General features: G+C 37.9%; 1 protein-coding gene and 1 non-coding gene across 5 annotated transcripts; one reads left to right on the forward strand and one right to left on the reverse strand.

Moving 5' to 3' along the window:
• Nucleotides 1-224: 224 nt before the first annotated feature.
• LOC147544887 (signal recognition particle RNA) lies at nucleotides 225-528 on the forward strand. Its single transcript, XR_015224455.1, has one exon.
• A 1,181-nt stretch (nucleotides 529-1,709) lies between these two features.
• On the reverse strand, nucleotides 1,710-11,590 carry LOC147544888 (DNA-directed RNA polymerase 1B, mitochondrial-like). Of its 4 annotated transcripts, none has more exons than XR_015223510.1 (21): nucleotides 11,352-11,571; nucleotides 10,124-11,096; nucleotides 8,857-9,200; nucleotides 8,702-8,768; nucleotides 8,493-8,551; nucleotides 7,483-7,600; nucleotides 7,211-7,324; nucleotides 6,953-7,084; nucleotides 6,450-6,866; nucleotides 5,750-5,800; nucleotides 5,515-5,585; nucleotides 4,782-4,866; nucleotides 4,537-4,689; nucleotides 4,301-4,375; nucleotides 3,773-3,862; nucleotides 3,600-3,647; nucleotides 2,989-3,103; nucleotides 2,802-2,905; nucleotides 2,565-2,700; nucleotides 2,312-2,458; nucleotides 1,710-2,173 (listed from the first exon to the last, which is right to left on the reverse strand). XR_015223510.1 is itself a non-coding variant. In XM_086635244.1 (20 exons), exons 2-19 carry the CDS (start codon nucleotides 11,006-11,008, stop codon nucleotides 2,590-2,592), a joined length of 3,039 nt encoding a protein of 1,012 aa, XP_086491370.1. In that variant the 5' UTR covers nucleotides 11,009-11,096; nucleotides 11,352-11,590; the 3' UTR covers nucleotides 1,710-2,458; nucleotides 2,565-2,589. The 4 variants fall into 4 exon arrangements, 2 of the variants coding, with proteins under 2 accessions (XP_086491370.1, XP_086491371.1); XR_015223511.1 differs by having other exon boundaries at nucleotides 2,312-2,461; XM_086635244.1 differs by having other exon boundaries at nucleotides 1,710-2,458; nucleotides 11,352-11,590.
• Nucleotides 11,591-23,164: the final 11,574 nt, after the last annotated feature.

The raw sequence follows: 23,164 nt of genomic DNA on the forward strand, positions 1-23,164 counted from the left end.
GTATAATTTCTGAATTGTTTAAAAATTTGGCTGGTCTCCCCCCGGCAACGTTGTGTTAGCTAACTGGGTTGGGCTCTAAAACGCCTTAAATAAAAGGAGTTCAAGTTATAAGCAAGTGTTAAAGTTAAACTAGATTAATTAACATAATAACTAAGTTTAGTCCCACATTGGTAAATCAAAATCAAGGATTAGTTCTTTAATATGCTTAGAAGTTAATCCTTATTGCCGAGCTAAGTCACGAGAGCTTGTAACCCATGTGGGGGCATCAAGGTGGCTGAACAATGGTTATGTTGACTCGGTAGGATCAGGTGAGTGTTATTGCCTGGCTTGCCCGTTCAAGTCATGAGTTGAATCATGTGAGGCGGGCGAAGGCCTGGTCCATGTGGTTCTTAGAGTGGAGGGCAAAGCGCCAGACTGGTTTCACAGAGCAGCGAAGACCTCCCTCTCTTGACAGTGGAAGGATTACGAGTTGGTGCACCCCTGATCCAACTAGCTGAGCCAACTCAACTCACTTGGACACCCACTATTTTGTTTTTATAAGTTTGAACCGAAACCGATTTAGAAATCCTTATAATTTTCTAATTGTAATATTTGCTCGAACAAGGATTAGTCAAACTCTTTTCATTCCGTAAGTGAAGTATATTTTTTTCGAATTAACCAGAATAGGTGAAGTCCTAAAGCTACCACCTCCCGTTCGATAAAAGTTGTTCCAAGGCCGGGTAATGAAAATCCTGGCAGCAATGCCTAATGTCTCATATTCAAGTATTGCTAGCCTATCCTCGTCCAGATTTGCATAAATCACAAATGCATCAATCACCATAAGAAGTAATATTCAGCTCACCTCGAGCTCTCCATGCCATTAATTGACCTCTCTTCACCACATGCCTTCATATTTGGCTTAGGATAGATTAACATCTTCCATATTCTCCCTCTTGACCAAAGTTACCTAGTTCGATAATGCACTCAGATGAACATCATTCTAAGCAATGGAATTCTCCTATTAACTTAAATTTTATGGCGAAGGCATGGATATTGATTAGAAAGTCATGTATTTGAATGGCATGAATTTCGTGTGATGAGAACAGAAAATTTTTCCTTCGATGGGTTCACCACCATATCACTCTACGGATGGTGAAGCACCACGAGCCGAAATTAGAGGCATCATAACCACCAATTTCATCTCACCACCCAAATTATGTTTTGAGGCAGCTCCAAACCCTTTCATACCCGATACTCTCTCACCAGAAGGTGGGAGAACACCGAGCTTCCATGCTAGCATCCACTTCCGAAGTACCACTAACAACCAAGAGAGAGGAGCACACAAAACAACATCGCGCAAAAGAAAACCCAATCAGCCACCACCTAAGCACCGAAAATCAGAATATTCTCTGAAAAAGTCGCGGAGAAAAAATAGAAAAGAACACCACCACACCTTACATCTCCTTAACCAGTTAGGGTACTCTCTTCTCCACTTAGCAACCATACTCGGCACAAAAGAATATTGAGTTTTAACCTGTCAAGTAATTTTCCCGAACTTTTTCACCCAATTTTATGATGTAGGTTATAATGTGAGTGACTTTTTTCTTTGTTGCTTCCCTACAATCAAAAGTTTTATTTGAGGTCGAATTGCCTTCAGAAGCAGCCAGATGTGAAGTCGTACAACAATAGTTGACGTAACTCAAATGCAGAGAACATTCACAAGTTGATTCAAAAAGAAGGATAAATGTAATATTGTTGAACTCTTTATTCCGACATCCTAAACTCTACCAACATTTATTTGTATTTCTATTTCCAAACCAGATCTAATGTCAAGAAGCTAAGAGCAGTAAAAAATCTCAAGTCGGATGTGCAGAGACATTCTCAATTCCTCCTTCTACATGCACATTCTCAACTCTAAACTTGCTTATATTACATTTTGCTTCCTTGTACTACTGTATTAAAGTTTAGTAGCAAACTCAACTCTTAACAAATTGATAACTTAAATTCACTACTCTTGCCTTTGAGAGAAACATGGATGATCTAAAAAACCCACAATTCTTCCTTCTCAATCGCCAAGTTAAACAATAATTAAGCTTCTTCGTTACTTCCCAGTACCCAAGGTGATCAAGCAACTCTTGTTCATTGCTCTCGTCTGTATGACGCTAGTTGGCATCGTCTTCGGAATATCTAATAACTGTTAAAAAATAGCAAGGAAACCTGATGATGATTTGATTTACATTCTCCTTTTCTCGCTTGTGGGGTGCTGACACAACTTCGGCTTTGTAATTTGATCTAGGACCGTGAAAGAATACAAAACAGCTTCCAAATGTACCTTAGAAGATTGATAAATTGAAATTGTTGGTGCAGAAGCATGTCGAATAATTGAAGCGACTCCAGAGCTGTTGGTTAGATTGAAGTTTTCTTCTATATTTCACTTCTTTAAGGAGGAAACTCAACTGATGAAGAATCCTTAAAAGGTCTTCTTCAACAACAGAAGATTAATAAGAAATTCAGAAATGAGCAAAAAAAACCAACTGACGTCAAAATAGCTCGAATATAAACAGATTAGGAAACTCAATACTCACCTCTGAATGGATGTTAAGTCGTGGATCAGTTAAAAAAATAGGGTGACTCTATAACTTCTTTCATACTGAAGTCTCCCCTCACTGGTAATGGTGGGAAAGTCAATGTAGGAAAAGACTCCTGGAAGCTCTCCAACAACTGTTACAGGCAGAATATACGATGAGATCGTCAATATGTACAGAAAGCAAGCATGTATTAATGTCGCTTTATTGACTTATTCTAAGTGACTGGTACGTTACATTTTCCAATATTGGTTGCTCATAGAGTTCAACAAATTTTTCCCTCAGTATCTTGTTCATTTCATCAACATCACATGCATGTGTCCAATACGAATCATGAACTCCTGCAATTATATAGAAGATGAAGAAGAGTTATTGACCGAAGGCCTAAATAAGCCTGAGAAACAGAAGAAAGCAATATCCCAACCTGCAAAGTTTAAGCCAGCTTTCTTGCAAGCAAGTGCAGTCATCATCATATGGGATCCGTCAAGGGAGTGAACAAAATTTGGTGGAAAAGCTGTTCTCTGCCTCTTAGCCATAACCTATGGTAGAAAAATGATGTAGGTTAGTAAGAGCACATGATTTGAACAAATGCAAATAGTTGAAATGCAAAAATCACAAATGGACTTTGGAGCACATCAGCAAGGCGCGACTATGTCTTCAGCAAGACGTGACTATTTCTTCAGCAAGACGTGACTATGTAATGGATTATTAAATGCATTCAACATCATGCAAGCTAAAAAAATGGAAACTCGGGCATCCATCCTTGTGTCTCACAACCTAAGGACTTCGCTTTCCCCAAGATAATGTTTCACAGAGATGTAAAATAGACAAAGCACTCATGACTCTGGCGCAAGCTGAGATTCTCTACAAGTTTAGTGTTGACATGAAAGAAATCACCAAGAATGTCAGTTTAATTTCAACAAAATCTGGTTGAAGAAACGTCTGGTTTAATCATTCTTGGCACTTCCTTTTGTTGTTTAGGGAGGTTAATCACTTCATCTTTGTTTTTGACTAACAATGTTTAATGTAGATCACCTTGTCAGTTTCCCGCTGTAATGTCAAAACCTGAAGGGAGGTTTTAATCTGCAGCAAATATTCAACAGAAAATATCAGTGTGATGTAATTAGGATATAATTAAGTAAACACATACACATGTACTCATCAGGGGGTTATTCTTGATTTCCTACAAAGTTACTTGGAACACTTACAAGATGTCTCCCCAGTTTACGGTAAGGCTGTACAACAGGAAGACCAAGAGGAGTGGTCCACCGCACTGGCTGATTTTCTGCGGCGATTACCTGCTCGAAGTTTTTCATATTAGTACAGACTTCTCAAATGTAAAGGAGAAGGATAAATAGAGGACACGGTTATATTTATGGCGGAAGTATATAATAACCAAAAATATTTCTTCCGGAAACAATATAATGGCCTACATACATGTTAGCATTTATTCTAACAATTCATTGTAGGTTTCTTATTTGATCAGAAATAGGAAAGCCTAAAAGGCCAGTGAACCTGTACAATAGTTGCTAAAACCCACTATGTAGCTCTATGGTTGACAAAACTTAATGGATGAAGAGAATTGTTTTATGGGACCCACAAAAGAAGGATCCTTTCTTTCTTTATTTCTCCATACAAGTAGTTAATTTAGTTTTTCATTGATGAAACCAAAGTAAAAAACTTTCAGAGTTCTACCAACAAGTAGGTATCACTTAGACAACAAATTGGGCACAAACCTTTGCACATTCACCAAGCCAGCTCATAATACTACGTGCAGCTTCGAACATTTCTCCTAAAGCAGTTAAAGTGACCTGCTCAACAGTAAAATAGTATAGAGATTAACATATTGCCTGAAGGTGCAGCAAAAAGTTGATGATGGAAATTCCTCATCATTATTAATGAAAATCTTATATCAAGGCTCCTATTTATGCTAATAACAATGACAGGGTAAATTATTATGTTCTGCACTTACCTTTGCAGCATAACAAGCTGCACCAAAGAGCTCCGCATCATCCGCAATAGCATCACGTTCCTTCAATCTCTTCTTCATTTGGTCACGGGCACCAATGTAAGTAACACCATACACTGATGTCATCACGGTCTGCTTCACCAATTTTCTGTCAACCTACAGATTGTGAAGGTCAAAGAGTTCAGAAATACGAGCTACAAAATAATAGATCACCTAAATTAGAAAGGAGTAAGAGAATGCACAGAAACCTGATCGACTAACAGCCTGGCACGCAGCACATTTGGATCAGAAGCAGGGTCCTTCTTGGAATCACTCTTCATTATCTCAAGAACTCTGCATCCACGAAACCAACTATCACGGATATTGTCCTCGCCAAGTATCAGTGAAGGCTAACAACTAAAGACAGGCAACTGGGATCTTTCTAATTAGGGTAATCCTCCACCCGCACATCGAGGGTAAGAAGGTAAACAAGTTTTTTTTCGAAAAGAACATGTCTCCCGCTACTCCTCATGCTGGCAATATTGCGTATGTTTCACGGTAAAAAAAATTTGTGTTTGTAGGCCTAGTTTAGACTCTAATTACTAGTCTTCCTATTGTAACTGTTGCATACTCTCTTACCTACATCCATAAAATAAACCAACCATGATGATAGTTATGGGTTTAAATATCTAACTTAAGTGGCAAACGAAAATTACTACCCCGAGTGAAGGGTTTAACAAGAAGAACAGAAGTCACTTGGAAGATTCCTCCATAGTATACAAGCACAGAGCTGGATTTTATTACTTTTTTTTAAACTGAGAAAGTGTATATTAAAAATAATAAAAATTTACAAAGATATAGACGAACGGGTGCAGTTTCTCGGCAATCGATGTATGGTGCGGATTTTTTACTTTTTCAGTTTGTGCCAGATTATATTTATCAAAATATCAGGAATAGGACGACAGAGCATACGGTTTAAATTGGTTATTGGGGTATGGTTACCTATCAGCAATGCCGGAGTAAACATCTGCAGGCTTCTCTCCAGCAACCAGGTTCACTGCAGCAGCTCCCAACTGAAAGAATTGAACAAATTGAATCATCAAGTACAAGGGCTCTTTTCACACGTTTAAGGCATTTCAAGTTGCCACATACTTCTCTAGTATGTATATCATTAACGTTTTTAGAAGCAAACAACTTCGTAACTACAAGTCTAGAAATAAAAGAGCAAGGTCATTACTTTATCTCTCCCAAGGGCAGCGTAATGTTGTAAGCCGTTACAAGAACCATCCTGACAAACAAACAACTTCTTGTTAGTATAACTTCTTTAAAGCATGAGCCAAGTCAATGGCATTTTGCTGGAAAGAAGAGGACTATGATGCTAACAAAAACTACGAAGATTTTCAATACAGCGAGTAACACTGTCACGAGAAAGCAGCATCTGTTGGTAGTTAATATTTTAAAGTACTAAAGAGAAGGTAAAGTGGAGTTGGGACTTGGGAGAGCAGCATTCTGGCTACACGTTTAGAAATGTAAATTATAAAATACTAAACGAAAGATGGTGGTTTACTGAACATGTTAAGAATATTAGTAAATAATGCAAATGTTTTGATGTACTCAAAATTTCACACTTATGGGCCCTAATTCATTTCATTGTACTCCGTCTCTGACCAAAATTAACTAAAAACCCATATACATATACTTTAAGCCTCAATCAATCACCAGATCCAGCTTTAAGCTGGTCCAATTCTATTGAGTTATTGTTTGATTGATAGAAAGAATAAGTGCATATACTAAGGATACGGTACCTAGAATGTAAAACTACTACCTCCCATCTTTAATAAAAGAAGACAGGCAAAATTCTCTCCAGATTTCAATAATTACAAGTAAATGCAAGAACAATCACGTAGATATTTGCAACCATGCAAAGCAGAAAGCACCTGGTGTACTGGCATATGTGAGATAGTAGTTTCTGGTGAAGAGCTTCTCAGGGCTTCTGAAAGGTTGATGCAAACTGCCAAGCATTGAAATGGGTCCTCTGCTTTAAGCCACCAACGCTTACCTTCAAGTGGTCTATCTGCAGAATCAAATATGTCGTCCAAATGATTCTCAGTAAATGCGATTCGACCCTCATAAGCTAACTTGTCCACACCACCAGCATACAGATTTGCCAGATGTATCTTCAACCACTGCAAACCCGATTTTCCAAGAGGGCGTCCCTCGGCAAATTCAAGGATACCCCGACATAAATCTGAACCAAGATGGTTTAAATAAGGGTGCATTGGATATGCACGACCACGGAAGTCAAGGTTATGTGGATAGAAGAAACCATCTTCGTCTTTCATTTTCCTGGCTACCTGTTCTCCAAGTAAGAACAATCAAATAGTTTTACTTGACCATACAACAAGGAAACACGTAGATAGCAGATGAGAAAACTTCTTACCGCAAGTTTTAGCTCTATATCGCAGCGCTGAGAATGCCTTTCACTGTTCTCTTTCTTAACTGATTTAACTTTCCATTTCCAATTCCTAAGTTCCACTTCATCTTCAGTTACTGGTTCATCTGGTAAAGCAACCTACAAACAATAGTTGAAAAGATTCTCACCGAATAAGCACCCCTTTCTCTAAGACCAAGTAGGCTGAACAAAATCTATAAATTGAAGATAATTATCTTCAGACTAATTAAGGGGTAGTCATGTTACATCTTCACGATCAACCAAATCAGCAAGTCGGCCACCACTAGCCCATATTCTGTCTACAACACCAAGAACCCTTTTGTTGACCCTCCATTTGGTATTCCCAAGGGTATCCAGAGCCTGCAAATTTTATTTTGATATCATTAAGATGAAATTCATGATACAGATCTCAGTTAAGAATACCCAACACCAGATGTATGTGTCTATAAGAAAATCAAGCATGATAACTAACATATAGCAACATATAGATGCAAGTAGGGATGATATGGCTATCACACCTCAAAGACTGGTTCCAATTGCTTCCTTGACGTCCTCTTAACTGCTTCCCGCTGCTGCCTTGCTCCATGTGTGCGCATGACATAGGATGGTAAAAAAAAGTATGCACCTTTGTCATACCTGCCAAAAGATTGTAGAGTGTTTTTGAAACATTAGTTTCTATTTGAAACTTGAGGCCATGAAGTGTTGGAAGAAAGGAGTTGGATTGTTAGTGCTTTAAAACATATAAGTGGCATGGTGAACCCCCTGCAGATGATCCAGGGGTAGATTTATAATTTCTAGAAACTTAGATCACTGCTGCTATGAATGCATTACAAAACTTCTGACCCACTAATACCTGAGGAATAAAAAAAACATATGCTCACGATGTAGATCATTCTATGTGGCGATCAGCAGTTCAACATATCTTTGTAAAGCCCATGTCAGAGAGAGCATTAGGATCCAATACAGTTTTATTATTCCTTTATCATACATGGTTTCCGGAAATGTTTCAGGAAGGGGGAGGCATGTCCACGTGAAGATGATTCGAGCATATGATGATGTTCTAGATAAATTTTTTATAAAATCATTATGCTATTAATCTTCAAACTTTATAAAAGTTGCTCTACATTTTTAAGAACAAATGGACAGACTGGTTTGCAGCTGATAGCGGTAGGAGTAAATAATTTCAGTAACCCTCATTAAAAATCATCCCTGAAACTCTCTCTATATAGGCCAGCGAAGGTTTGTAGTTATACCATGTAACTATAATATTTAGGTGTGTGTATTTGCATAAATCATCTCCACGTGGCTGCAAAGGACCATGCAACCATTGCTGTGGTAATTAGCAAGTTGCTTAGTTCTAACTCGTAATGCGTGTGTGTCTGTATGTAAACTTGAACAACACAAACCAAGGAGATAGGCTTGAACAACAATCAGGGAAGCAAAGTATGAACTTGACAAAAAATAACTTTGAATATAGTTTAATAGATAATAATAGGAAAGCTGAATAATATGGCATGGAATACAATACCCTGTCCAATTGACTGGGGGCACCAACATTGGCATATAAGGGATCACCATGTGCCTTGCCTGTTAGAATATAGATCAACTGTTCAGAATAAATACAACGGGAACAGCATGTAAAATTAGTAAAATAAGAAAACTAAATCAGTAGCCACAAATTCAGCAATTGCCAATCAAGTAGCTATCATTTTTTCATGAAATAGATATTGTACTTACTGTTCTTTCAAGCCCTTGGCGAACTAGTGGGTCACACTCAATAACTCCATATCTTCGGCTTGCGCTCCTGTTGAAAGATAAGTAGAACATTGATACCCACAAAGATGTTGCCGAAGGTAGCATGCAAGTCAATTTTTAAGAAGCAAACATCTTACTGTGTCTCCTTCATTACAGTTTTGAGAGAATGTCTAAATGCAGGTCGAATATCAGGTGGACCATCTGATGACTGATCAATTGGAGGTTGTATATAAGCTGATTGCATCAACAACTCAATCAGACGACTTCCAACTTTGGCCTGTGCATCCTGCCCCCATGGCTTCAAATCACCTTGTCCTTTCACTATGTGTCTAACTTGCTGCAGCTTTTGCTTTTTAATCAAATTTGTAACTTTTTTCCTCAAATCTGCTTGTTGTTTGACTTCCTCAGCAGGTTTCTCGCCCTCGTTTTTATTTTTATCAGCTTTCTTTCTCGTTTTCTCCAAAAAATGGTATATCCTAACCTACCAAAGCCAAGAGATGTCTATATCAGTGATTACCATTTACATGGTAGAAACAAGAAAATAACTCCTATGAAGGAGGTGTTAGTGTGACGATATATAGATATATAAACGAAGTTGATCTCTTGTTTGATGAAATTAAAGAGAATAAGTGTGTTTTCGTGTGTGCACTTGTGCATGCCGTGCCATTCAAACTTAGCTGCCAGAGTAGTTATATTTTTGTTTTGTCCACAAACACAAACAAAAATCAGAAGAGATCCCAGGGACACAGGGAAATGCACCTTCTACTTGCATCCAAGTCCAAGCACCACCATTATATACATATACAGACTACATTTTCACGAGATAAGAAGGACTACAAACATGGATTTGTTAGAAATGAAAGATGAACCTCAAAACATTATGGAAGGAGTCAATGAAACAGATCTGATGCCAGACAGAAAGAGCACCCACTGAGTACCAAAACATATTAGCAAGGCAAAAAAATTAAAATAAAGCATTTGATCCCCCGTAAATTATATTGAAACTTTACAAAAAGTTGTTTGCTATCAAACCGAAACTAATATTACATTTTGAGGCAAATTTATTCTCTGAATAACTTAACTCCAGCTAAACGAAAATCCAGAAAGTTGCTCAAGCATGACAGCTTTACTTATAATTCTGTAATCATGGTGTCATTCAGTGTCGATTGAACTAGAACATAATTATAAATACAAGAATACTTTTTGCAGTATGTGCATGAGAGTTCATGATCGAGACTAAATCTATCAAACAACTACATACACAGCTACAACCCGAAAAGCATTTTGAGTTTCAAAACAGCAATGACATATGAAAAGTCAACAACTGTGATTCATTTGAGAGTAGAACCAAGAACTAGCTGATGAAATTGATAACAAAAATCAACAAGTAAAAGCTTCACTAACCTCATGCTCAATTGCCTCACCGATCTGACAAGCTGCCTGCACAACCCTGGCACTGCCATGTTCACTCCCTGTCATCAACAATCCCATCAGCTTATGCATCGTAATAACCGTCATCATGTCTGCAGGCAACTGATTGAAATACGGTGCATAAGCTGCCCTATTCTTCCCTTGCTCACAGAGCTCTTGTTCAGCAGCAATGCAATCCCGAAGTGGCTCAAACCAACCAAGAAACAACGACTTCATGTAAGGTAAATTAGGTGCCAATTTTTGCTCACACATATCAGCAAGAAGTTCCTTGTATTCCTTGGACGCCTGTTCCCACGCCTCTGTCTCAGTCTTCATCTGCCTCCTCCTAAGTAATTGATACCTACCAATCCCCACTCCACCCACCATTTTTGGCTGCTTGTTTTGTTGCTTCAATTCTAAATTTCCCTTTTCTTCTTTGCTGATTTCCTCCAACAATCCTTGAATTTCATCCACCACAGAGACATCTTCTTCAGTATCCGTTGCAGAAGAAATTGCTTCGGCAACACTTGCATAACCTTTTGGAAGACTTAACAACGGAGAGTAACTAGTGGGAAAGCTTCTAGGGCGTTGAAAATGGGATTTACCAAAATTTACAACCTGACATGATGATTCTCCAGTTTGATGCAAAGAACACATCTCAAAAGATCTGATATTTTCATGAAAGATGGAATTTTCAGGTGATTTTATCAGCTTCCTTGAAGAAACTGCCCTTCTTGCAACGCTTCTCCACATGTCGGTGGAATTTTTCTTTGCTTGAATTGATTGGGGAAGTGTTGATTGCTTATTAATTGCAACAATGGAGTAATCAAACTTGACGTCAAAATATGCAGAGAAAATTAGAGTTGTACCAGTGGACATCCAAGAACTTCCCAAAATTGACAGAAACGGAACCCAATTTTTACATTCAGCTGTCCTTCGTTGATGCCAAAATATCTAAACATTAGCCCTGATGAAGTAAAGAATGATTAACGAATTCAAAGTTCCATAATTCAATGAACTTTATAAAAAAATTCAGATGAACAAATGAGGAAGAAGACCTAAAACAGAAAAAATGATGAACAAAATAGAAAGAGAAGAAGTGAAGAAGATATTTTTGGTTTTGAATTAGAAGAAGGGTAGAGAGAAAAATCGAGCGGAGAAGAAGAATACCTAAATCAGAAAGATAGTGGAGAAAACTAGAGAGAGAAAATGAAGAAGATACCTTAACTATCTTGGTTGGAACTGAGAAGAAAGCTAGGGAGAGAGTTGAGTGGAGAAGAAGAAGCTGCTGGATTCAGAGCTGCTTAGGAGAAACCCTAAACCTCAAGGTTTTACCCGAAGAAAAAAAAAAACACAAAACAAAAAAGGTTTTGCTTCGGGGCATCCGTTTTGGTTGGGAGGCATCTAGACTGTGGGTCAATTCAGTTTGACACAAATTGACTAGGGTTATTTCCGGATTAGGTTGTGTTTGTTTTTTTGTGGGTGTCTGAATCTGAATTGGCTGAATTGAATTAGCTGAATCTGAATTGGTTGAATTAGTTTGGAAGTAAGATGTTTGTTTTCCAAATCTTAATTAAAAAATTTACATTTATACCCCTATTTATATTATAAGGAAAAACTAGAAACCCTATCTTCACTTTTTCTTTTTCACTTTCTCCTTCTCTCTCCTGTCCTTCTTTCCCAGCCGGCTAATCTCAGAACCCTACATCATCCAAAACCTTGTTCATCCAAAACCCTATTTCGTCTAAAACCCTATTTCGTCCAAAACCCTATTTCGTCCAAAACCCTAGGTCACCCAAAACCCTAGATACCCCCTGTTGATTTTTTTGTTTTCTACTTTAGATGATGGTGCCATTGATAATGGAGTGGTATTGTTGTTGTTGCTTTTGCTCTCTCTCTCTCCCCCTCTCTTTAGTCGAAGATCAGCGAAAGCTTGATATCGTCGGATCTCACAAGGTTTCGAACAAGAAAACCCTCATCAAACCCGACCGTTTTGGTGGTGGTTAAAGCTTCATAAAGCCCATAATCTGGTCGTGATGGTGTGTTGTGGTGGTGGTTAGGGTTGTTTGAGACTCATCTTGTTTTTTTGTTGTTCACTGTGGTGGTGGTGGTGGTGGTGGTGGTGGTGATGGTGGTGGTGGTGATGGCGTGGTGGCAGTGTTAGTGGTGTGGTGGTGATCTAGTGGTGTGGCGGTGGTGGTCTAGTGGTGTGGCAGTGGTGGACTAGTGGTGTGGTGATGGCGACAGTGGTGGTGGTAAAATGAAGAAGATGAAGATAGAGTAATTTTCGATTTTTGTGAGGGTAAATACGTCATTTGTTACTTTTCAGCAACTTGGTTTATTTTTCAGACTTGTTTTAAAGTCTGAAATAACTGTGTCTTAATTCAGTCAATTCAGATGTCAAGTTCAGTCAGCCAATATTTCAGATTTTGTCAAATAAAAAAACAAACATCTGACATCTGAATTGAGATCCAATTCAGATTTCAGATCTGAATTTTTAAAAAAACAAACAGCACCTTAGTCACCTAAATTATGCCTAGCTTCCTTAAGGTGTCGTTTGGCAACTAAAAGGAGAAGTTCTTTTACTTGTAGTAAAAGTTATTTTGCTTTATAAAATTACAAAATTATCACAAGTGTGTTTGGCGAAAATGTTACTTATAAGTAAAAAAAAGTCAAAAAGTTAGTCTAGTAATGTAATTTAGTTTTGTTCCCCCCCCCCCCCCAACTCTCCCTCTGCGTAACCGCTCTGCTTAACCCTAGAGAGAGAAAGAGATCGAGATATAGTATCCGGCGAAGGGACTCTCTTCGCCGGAATTTCCTCTTCTATGTATTTCGTTCTTTCTTTTTGTCGACTAGTATTTTCTTTTCTCTTCAAACTTATCATTATAGAGTCGTATGAGACGTAGAGATGAAGACGGTGGTTAGGGTGTTTGGCTGACTATAGGATCCTAGATCAGAATAGATAACTATTTTTTCTGAAGTTCTTACATTTTTTGGTGATTCTCTCATTTTAGAGAAGTAAATCAAGAAATGGTTATTGAAGATCTTCATCCAACTTCTGTCCATTGGGTCATAAAGAGAGAAATCCCAAGTTTGAATTCCAATCAACAAACTAGAATGAATACTGTTTATAATATGGGTAATGGTGGTAAGGGTTTGGTGAAAGATTGGGTGGTGGTTAGAAATCGGGGACAGATTTGGAGGCAATATGCAAATCTTCACCATTAACGCCTCAAAATTACAACTTCTACAATTAGCCAAGCATGGAGCGAACAGAGTTGATCCCTAAATTGGAAACTGAACAGCAGTTGACCATTACAGAGTCAAAAGAAGGTTCGGCCTTAATCTTCCTTTGATATATCGTGGTTCTTAGGTTAGTTCCCTTAATTATTTACCATTTGAAGAGATAGTATTTGTGTAAAACTGAGATGGACGTGAAAGAAGCTTGGGCTCCTGAAGATTTAAACTTTGCAACTAGGGTTCCTGCTGACATGCTAATCATCACAATCACTCTCTGCTACTCTGTTATAGCTTCATTGATCATCCCCTTTGGTGTTCTTTACTTTGGCCTTGGATGGCTAATCCTTCGGATCCAGGCTTTGAAAGTTTATGTAAAAAGATATGAAAGCTATGGACGTATGTGGCCTCACATGCACAATCGGTGGGTGCCGAAAAGGCGATCTGTTTGGAGGAGATTAAAAATGAAGTCGTCCATCCAGTTAGTGATGCGGAGCAAGGGAGAAGAGAGAATTATTAGTTTTCTTTATGCTTAGTACAATAAAGGTTATGTTTCTCTGTTGGTCTTTTAGGGCCTGTTTTGTTGGTCTTTAGGACCTTTTTGTTATTTTCGTTTTTTATTCAGGACCGAGTGTTTTGATCATGGACCACCATTGGGAGTTTTCTTCATCAACTTACAACTCTCTCTACCGATGTACCGGAATCAGAGGCGCAAACCAGAGTTCTGCACGCCGACGGTTGACGGCGAGAAAAGAAGAAGATGAAAGAAACATTATATAACTACCCTCAGATGGTTAGTGGCGACTGTACCAAAAGCAGTCCACCAGTTAGATCAGGCAGCTCTAGCGGCACCCAAGTGGGCATAACTTGTCTTGTTTGTCCGGTTATGGTTGTGTCTTTGTTGTTTAAACTTCATGTTGTAATTCTCATTAGCCTATTGGCCTTTATATGAAGTTTGATTTCCAAAAAAAAAAAAAATGTAATTTAGTTTTATATTTTTCCTCAAAAAGATACATGATTTCAATTAAATTTATTTATGATTTTCATGATTACTTTTTTCGAAGAGGCAATGGTGATATTGGTAGTAATTGTGGTGATATTTTAGATGTATGATGGTGGTGGAGGTATGATGATTGTGGTGGTGGAAGTATAGGATGGTGGTGGTGGATGTATCAGAATGGTGGTGGTTGAGGCACGACGGTCGTGGATGTATGGTAGAGGTATGGGATAGTGGTGGTGAATGTATGATGATGATGGTGGTGGTGGTGGTGGTGGTGTTGGTGATGGCGGTGTTGGTGGTGGCGGTGTTGGTGGTGGCGGTGGTGGTGGTGGCGGTGGTGGATGTATAATGGTGGTGGTGGAGGTGGTGGTGGCGGAAGAACGATGGTAGTGCAAGTACACTGGTGATAATGGTGGTTGAGATGCATTTGAGATACAGTGGTGATTAAGGTGGTGGTTGAGGTGTGGTAGTGGAGGTATGGTGATGGAAAGGTACAGTGGTGGTGAAGGTACGACAGTGCTGGTGGTGGTGGTGGTTGAGGCATATTGATAGTGGAGATTTGAGGTGTAGCGGTAGTGGAGGTGTATCGTGCTGATGGTACAACTGTGTGGAAGTAGTGGAGCGGAAATAAACAAATAAAAATTTTTAGTAAAGTAAAATTCGTGCATATGTTGAAGAAAAATTGCTTAAATTTAAAGTCGAAAGCTGAAAATATTAAAAGAAAGTCAAATTTAAACTTAAGTGAAGTCGGAAATTTTCACGTGACCAAACTAACTTTTTTACTTTTCTCCTTAAATAAGCAAAAAAATAACTTATTTTAGAGTTGCCAAACGACACTTAAGTCTACATAAATATAGATGACTTTCTTTTAACGATTTATCTTTATCTTCTTTTCTTTCCCTCTCCATGAGAAGATCTTTGTTGATGGAGGACCTCAAAATTAGGGTTTGCCTATCCGCCGAAGACTCCTTTTCTTTTTAGATAAAGCAATAGATGAAGAAGACTTCTTGAAGACAGTCTTTCACAGAAGGAAAAGACAACAAATCTCCTAACTCGTGGAGTAGACCTCACGAGCCTTCCCATATCTTACTTATTAAGGCCGCCCCGTAAGGGAACTTAGGCAAGAGGTGCTAGACTGGTTTCTAAAAGAAGAGGTAAAGCGGTGTGAAACCTGGCTCGACATTACTTGTTTAAAAAGCATTTCGTCAATGCAGTGACATTCGTGGAACTAGTCATGCTTTTATGCATATCGTTGTAGAAGTTGTTCTATGAGGGACGTATTCATTTAGCAACACACTACTCCAGCCGGAATAGGACAGCTCACACCACTTACTTTTCTGCCTGTTTTCAGCGGTCAGCTCGCGGGTTCTCACGTCATTTCTTGAAAAGATATAAGAACACCGTAGCACACTTCCCAAACCCTTCGATGACTTATCCGCTGCCTTGCTTGAGGAATAGTTTCACGGAAATGGAGACGAACCGGAATAACGTCTGATCTTGTTTCTGGATTGAGTGGAAAAGGGATATTTTTCAAATTAAAAGGTAGAAATACTCAATCTCTTCATCTTCTCTTAAATTTCTCTACCAACACCTAAACAGACCAGCAGACACCATACCACCCGTTATACCTAGGTAAGAGTTACCTCATTGAATTAGAATTATTGATAACATGAATTTTGCCTATAAGTAATCATCACAGATAAAAAAATGAGATTCTTCTACTCCTTCGCAGCTATGCATTATGCTAAGGAGTAGAGGGACTTGTTGAGCCTTACCTGGTTAAAGAGCCAATTAATTGACTTTGTGGCATGCGGCGGAACCCTGAATATCACGAGTTATACTTTGATAGAACCAGTAAAAGGGTTGGACACGAAAGAGCTTTGTCACCTGAGCTTAAAAACAAAAGGTCGGCATGAGTTTGCTAGGCACTTTATGAAAGATATGTCCTTCGATTAAGATGATAATGTGCTCAATTCGTCGGACAAGACAAATGATGAAGAAAATCATCAAGTCCGGTCCTTTTAGGGATCGTAATATTTAGCTATAAACCAACTACAATCAACGAGTTACTTGGATGATTCGCGGCTAGAGACGACCGAATCCTACAACGAGTTAAACTAGAGTGTCGACTAGAACGGTATATATGATTGGAGAGAATGGAATGAAAGGACTCAGATTAGATCCGCCTAAAAGTGCACAAAAGGATCCGGCTAAGTGTTGGACAAAGATAACACTGGTTGGGCAAGTGCCCTGGGCGAAATAGGTGGTCAGGCACATAGTCCGCACCATGCTAGGGTCGGCCCCACGTAGCCCTGACCATATGCATGGGTCGCCCATGGCCAGACCCATGGGAAAGGCACTGCCTTAGCCGACCACCATTGGGAATCACTGATGGGATAGACTCCCATCTGGAATCCCACTCAGATTAGGACTCTGTGTCTTTCTGTTTTGTGGTTCTTTTAGGAATCATATTTTGAATATAACTCTAACTGTAAGAGTCTCTATAAAAGGACCTCATTACAACGGAAATAGGTGTGAAAAATTTCTCACTAGATTTCTATCTCTGGCTACATCAAGCAAAAGATAGAAATGGAGAAGTAATCTTAACTATCTGTTTAGTCTAAGGAAGAAGCAGTTTTTCGTCTTAACGACTGAAGAAGGTCTCAGCTGACTTGAAAGGCTATCAAGTTGATTGCTTGGGTGTCTCAAGTAGAAGAGCTGCACAAGTGGAGCTCTCGGTCTTTGGGATAAAACGATCAATTTTGCCTGTGGCAAAGGGATTAAAGGTATACGTTTAACCTAAATAGTTCATCTTGGTGGGTTATGTGGTCTCCTAGTGTTGGTAGCGGAACCTCAGAAATCTAACATGTTTAACACTAGTATCCCCAGGATCTCATGCATAAGTTAATAATCATAACTAAGTTAACTAGTTCGAATAAATACCTTAATTGCTAGTTTTCCCTCGAATCTTTCCAATTGCTTTTGAGAAGACCAAGAGCTCCAATTGTAGCTCCTCTACTTGGGACACCGAGCAATAATCACCTTGATCTCCCACCTTGTTGTTTGCTAGAACTCCAATGGTGGTTAGATTGAAGAACACCTTCTTCTTTAACTAGATCGATAGTTGGGAATTTTCCCTTTTTCTTTCTCTACTCGATGTTGTAGAGCTAGAAAGCTTCTTGAGAATTTTCACACCTTATTTAAGTCTCAAGAGGCATTATATTGAACCCTAAGTTAGAGTACAACCCTAGTTAGGTTTCCTAAATAGCCCTTTTGAATAAGATTTAGGAAACCCTTGAAAATAACAACTAGTTGCTATTTCCTTGTTTCCTATAGCTTGGCCGACCATATCAAGCCCATATTGGGCAGATCTGGACGACCCCTGTAGGGGCACATAGGCAAGCATGGCCGCCTCCTTTTGGGCCCCAAATTACCTTTTTTGGTGTCGGACCCAAAATCCCTTCTTTCGGGCATTTTGCACCATCTTTGCCTAAACTTCTTTTAGGCCTTTGGGACATATCTATGGGTCTCATCCAACCATATATGTCTCATCCCTCTAGTCATATCTTCTTATCAAGTTTACACTCTTTGTGTAACCCGATGTAGGATCCGGACGAAGTTAGCCGCAAATCGCTTTGTGATTCGAAGGTCGTAGTTGGTTTCTAGCTAAACACTACGACCCCTAAATCATCTGAACCTGATGATCTTCTTCATCAATTTTCCTATCCGACAAATTGCTCGCATTGCATCTTTGGTCATCTTTGGTCATCTTTGGTCAAAGGACATCTCCTTCACATCTTTGGTGTTTGTATGAGATCCTAGGCAACCTAATGTTAGACGTATAGACGTTTGAGATTCTGCTTGAACATTAGGGAACACCATAACCCTACACCTCCAGCTGGTGACATTAACTAAAATAAATAATCCTTCTTCTTCTTCTCCTCCTCTTCCTCCTCCTCTCCCTCATCCTCTATCTACTCTCGTCCGCGAAGGGGAGGACCCTTCTTCGTCGGCGGTCTGGTAAACCAACATTGATGAAGGCTTCCTTCAAGACTAGATACGACACCTCCAAATTATAGCAGCATCGCCGCTTCTGTCGCCATTAACACCGGTGATGTCAACCTTATAACTTCCATCACATACGAGATTGTCGTGAAAGGCCCTAGTTTGTAAGGGATTTCTCTATCTTTAGAGAAACCATGTTCCTTCTTCGTTAATTACAATGTCCCCAAATGGTTATCTAAGGGTTATACTAAGAAATGAGGGTTCTTTTTTTTAATGGACTAGGGTATATCCCGTGTTCTAGGGCACAAACACTTGTATCAATCAAATGTTACGAAATTTATTATCATATTTTATTGAGAGAGATAGAGATTTATTAGGTATTATTTTTTTGTATTATTTTTTTGTTTCTTTTCTCTTAAATTAGTTATTATTTTATTGAGAGAGAGATTTTAATTTCTTTTTTTAACCCTTGAAATTTATTTTGTTTCTTTTTTTCGTAAATTAGTTATTTTATTTCTAAGAAGGAAAAGATTATTGTTTTTTAAATAGGTAACTTTATTTCTACGAAAGACTATATTTTAAATTCTGAAAAGAGCTTCCAGACAATATCTATATAATAAAACAGATGGAAAAACACTGATTGGGACAAACACCCTTTTTTAATAAAGGATATTGTCTAGAAGTCCTTCTCAAAATTTAAAATATACTTCTTCGTAAAGATAAAGTTACCTATTTAAAAAATAATAATCGTATCCTTCCTAGAAACAAAATAACTAATTTAAGAAAACAAAGAAACAAAATAAATTAAGAGTTAAAAAAAAATTAAAATCTCTCTCTCTCAATAAAATAATAACAAATTTAAGGAAAAGGAAATAAAAAAAATGAGGGTATGTAGAATATAACAATAAAATTTCGTCACATTTAATTGATACAACTGTCCGTGGCCTAGGGCACGGGTTATACCCTATTTAAAAAACGATAATCGTTTCCTTCTTAGAAATAAATTAACTAATTTAAGAAAAAAGAAACAAAATAAATTTCAAGGGTTAAAAAAATAAATTAAATCTCTCTATCCCTCTCTTTCAATAAAACAATAACTAATTAAAGAGAGAAGACACAAAAAAAATAATACAAAAAAATAATAACTAATAAAAATCTCTCTCAATAAAATATAACAATAAATTTCGTAACATATGATTGATACAAGTGTCCGTGCCTTAGGGCACGGGATATACCCTAGTCCTTTATTAAAAAAAGGATGTTTGTCCTAGTCATCGTTTTCCCTTCTGTTTTATTATATAGATTGTGAGATTGTCTACATGTGATTATCGTGTATTCAAATTTTGAACTTTACGAAATTTATGTGATTAAGATTGTGAGATTGTTTAGGATATATCCCGTGCCCTAGGGCACGGACACTTGTATCGATCAAATGTTACGAAATTTATTGTTATATTTTATTGAGAGAGAGAGATGTTTATTAGTTATTATTTTTTTTTATTACTTTTTTGTTTCTTTTTTCTTAAATTAGTTATTATTCTATTGAGAGAGAGAGATTTCAATTTCTTTTTTTAACTCTTGAAATTTATTTTGTTTCTTTATTTCTTAAATTAGTTATTTTATTTCTAAGAAGGAAACGATTAATGTTTCTTAAATAGGTAACTTTATTTCTATGAAGGACTATATTTTAAATTTTGAGAAGAACTTCTAGACAATATCCTTTATTAAAAAGGGATGTTTGTCCCAGTCATCGCTTTCCCTTCTATTTTATTATATAGATTAATTATTTTATTCCTAAAAAAGACATAGTTAATTTTTTTAATAGGTTATTTTATTTCTACGAAGGACTATATTTTTAATTGGGAAGGGCTTCTAGACAATATCTTTTATTAAAAAAGGATGTCTGTCCCAATCAGCGTTTCGCCCTTCTGTTTTATTATATAGACTAGGGTATAGCTGAAGGAGTTGAAGGAGATGTCCTTCGACCAAGATGGTAATGCGAGCAATATGTCGGCTAGGACAATTGATGAAGAAGATCAGCAAGTCCGATTGATTTAGGGGTCGTAGCGTTTAGCTAGAAACTAACTACGATCGTCGAATTACGAAGTAATTCGCGGCTAACTTCGATCGGATCCTACATCGGGTTACACATAAGGATGGGTATTTAATCGGATGATATGACTAGTGGGAGTGTGATATAACATTGGGAATGTCCCATAAACATATCTCACAGGCCTAAATAGAATTTGGGCAAAAGATAGCAAAAAGGCCCGAAATAAGGGTTTTGGGCCTAGGCCGATTCGGGCACTTTTAGGGCTCGGATTGGGCTGATTTTTGGAGGGACGTTTCCTTATGTTATGAACATTGAATCTGCCAATTTTGGCTGGGTTTGGACGTCATCTCCTTAGGGAATTGAGAAAATATCAACTAGTTGCTATTTTCGACTATTTCCCTAAATCTTATTCTAAAGGGTGTTTTAGGAAACCTAAAAGGAGGTGGATTCTTATTAGGGTTCTATATAAACACTCTTAGGGCAGAGAATAAGGTGTGGAATTTCTCTCTAAGCTTTCTTACTCTACCACATCAAGTAGAGATTAGAAAGTGAGCTAATTCCCAAGCTATCTTCTAGTCAAGCAAGAAGAAGGTCTTCTTATTATCAAACCACCATTGGAGTGCTAGCGAGCTTTCAAGGAGGGAGATTAAATACACTATTCGGTGTCCCAAGTAGAGGAGCTACGTTTGAAGCTCTTGGTCTTCTTTAATCAATTCAACTAGTTCGAGGGAAAAGCGATTAAGGTAATCTACTATCTTCATTAGTTTAATTACTAGTTTTGCATGATGATCTTGGGGATACTAGTGTTAGACATTAGATGTCGTTATCCGCTATAAACACTAGTATAAGGGTATAAATCCCTACAGTGGTATCAGAGCCTCTTGCAATTAACTAGTTTTTGCTAAGAATCGAACTAATTCATATTTGACATGCTTGATAGTTTGAAAATTGAGTTTATAAAAGTATTTTAAAAGTGTTTTAAAAGTATTTTAAACTCATAATTTGATATTATTGAATGGGATTCAATAAATTTTCAAATTGAGAATCAAATTGATGATTGAAAGTGTTTTAAAAACTCAATTTGATTGAATTTCGGACTAATCCATGCTTGATTAAGTTTATAGTTATGTTTAAAAGAGTTTTAAACATAAGAATTTGATTGATTTTGAATGGGATTCAAGAATTTTTCAAATAGATTTCAAAATTTGTTCTTGAAAGAGTTTCAAAAACCTAGATTTTGATCCAAAATTGGTTTGATTAAGAGTTGTTTTTAAGTTTTGGAAACTTTTGAAAAACAAAAATTTGGAATTTTAGAAGTGTTCTAAAAGGAGTTGTTTTGAGTTTAGGAAACTCCCAAAACAAATTTGGAAAATTTTAAAAGTTTCTAAAAGTTTTGAAAAATTTTAGAAGTGTTCTAAAAAGAATTTCAAAATTTTAGAAAAGTTTTAAAATTGGAAAATAGCAACTTAGAGTTGCATAAGAAAAAAAAAAAAAAAAAATTTGGAAACTAGGGTTTTGAACTCGTCTTCTGGACGCGTCTAGAGCAGCTACTGGGGACGCGTCTAGGACGCGATCAGCAGCTGCAAGGGAGCTTCCTGGACGCGTCTGAGATGCGTCCAGAGCTCTCAACCAGACGCGTCTTGGAGATGCGTCTGGGAGGTTCTAGGTGTCTAGGACGCGTCTGGTACATGGACTAGCGTCCTGGCTCCGGCCAGGACGAGACCAGGCCTTGATAGGCCTCGGCCAGGACATCCCGGCCCTATGGGCCGTGCTATGTCCGGACCTTGTCCGAGCCCTTTTGTGGGCTTGGGCCGGGACTTGTCTAGGACTTGTCCCGGGTTTTTTGAGGCTTTTCGGACCACGAAAAGGGACCATCATTCGAGTGGGAGTTTTTTGCCAAAATTTCTTCCGATTCCAACCAAATAATTCCAAAATCAATCCGGGCCATCCAGAAGGCCAAAACGGATTTCTCTTTAAATTGATTTATGAAATCATTAAGAATCGAACCAATATTTTTCCCGAAATTGACTCGGGCTTTCTCGAGCCCAAAACGGAGTTTTTTCTTAAAGATGATTTTAGAAATCATAAAAGATAAAACCGGAACGCACCATTAGTTGAATTCTTCGAATTTAGACTTAAGGTCCGTAATGTGACATGTGATGTCAACAAAAGTATCTCCCAAGATAATCATGCATATATAATTTTTAGCCTTGATATATTATATGAGTGCATGTGATGTGAATGCGGGAAACTAGTATGGCCATAGATTTATTTCTTTATTCTTGTTTTAAGCACGGATGGGTGCATGCTTTGTAATTAATTTTAATTTCAATTTTATACGATCTGCGAATCGTTAGAGTCTTGTAATTAGAGTTTAGGGTCTATGAGTCCATTGAAGAAACTCGAGGATGAAATCCAAAGGCGAGTGGGAGAAATCAATGGAGGTTCAAAGATGGCGATCTAAGATGAACCAAAAGGCGAAACAAGAAGAAAACCAAAGGAGATTAGATCTTCTAGGTTAGGGGCCATACTAAAATCCATGTCTGCTTGATTTACATTCTCGCACGCATTTACTTACTTATTTACGCTTTATGTCGTGGATGTTAGTTAGGCTAAATAGTTCACTATAACAAACGCTAGACTAGCGTAAAAGTCCCCAAAACGTAATCTTGAGTAATCGCCTATCCAGATTAAGACACTCGTTGCGCCCTTGTTCGAGGAAGGTGGGTCAGCCTTCGCA

The sequence above is a fragment of the Eschscholzia californica genome, unplaced genomic scaffold, assembly GCF_041429995.1.
Source record: "Eschscholzia californica isolate CP2 unplaced genomic scaffold, dmEscCali1.0.p SCAF_4, whole genome shotgun sequence".
Taxonomy (NCBI): domain Eukaryota; kingdom Viridiplantae; phylum Streptophyta; class Magnoliopsida; order Ranunculales; family Papaveraceae; genus Eschscholzia; species Eschscholzia californica.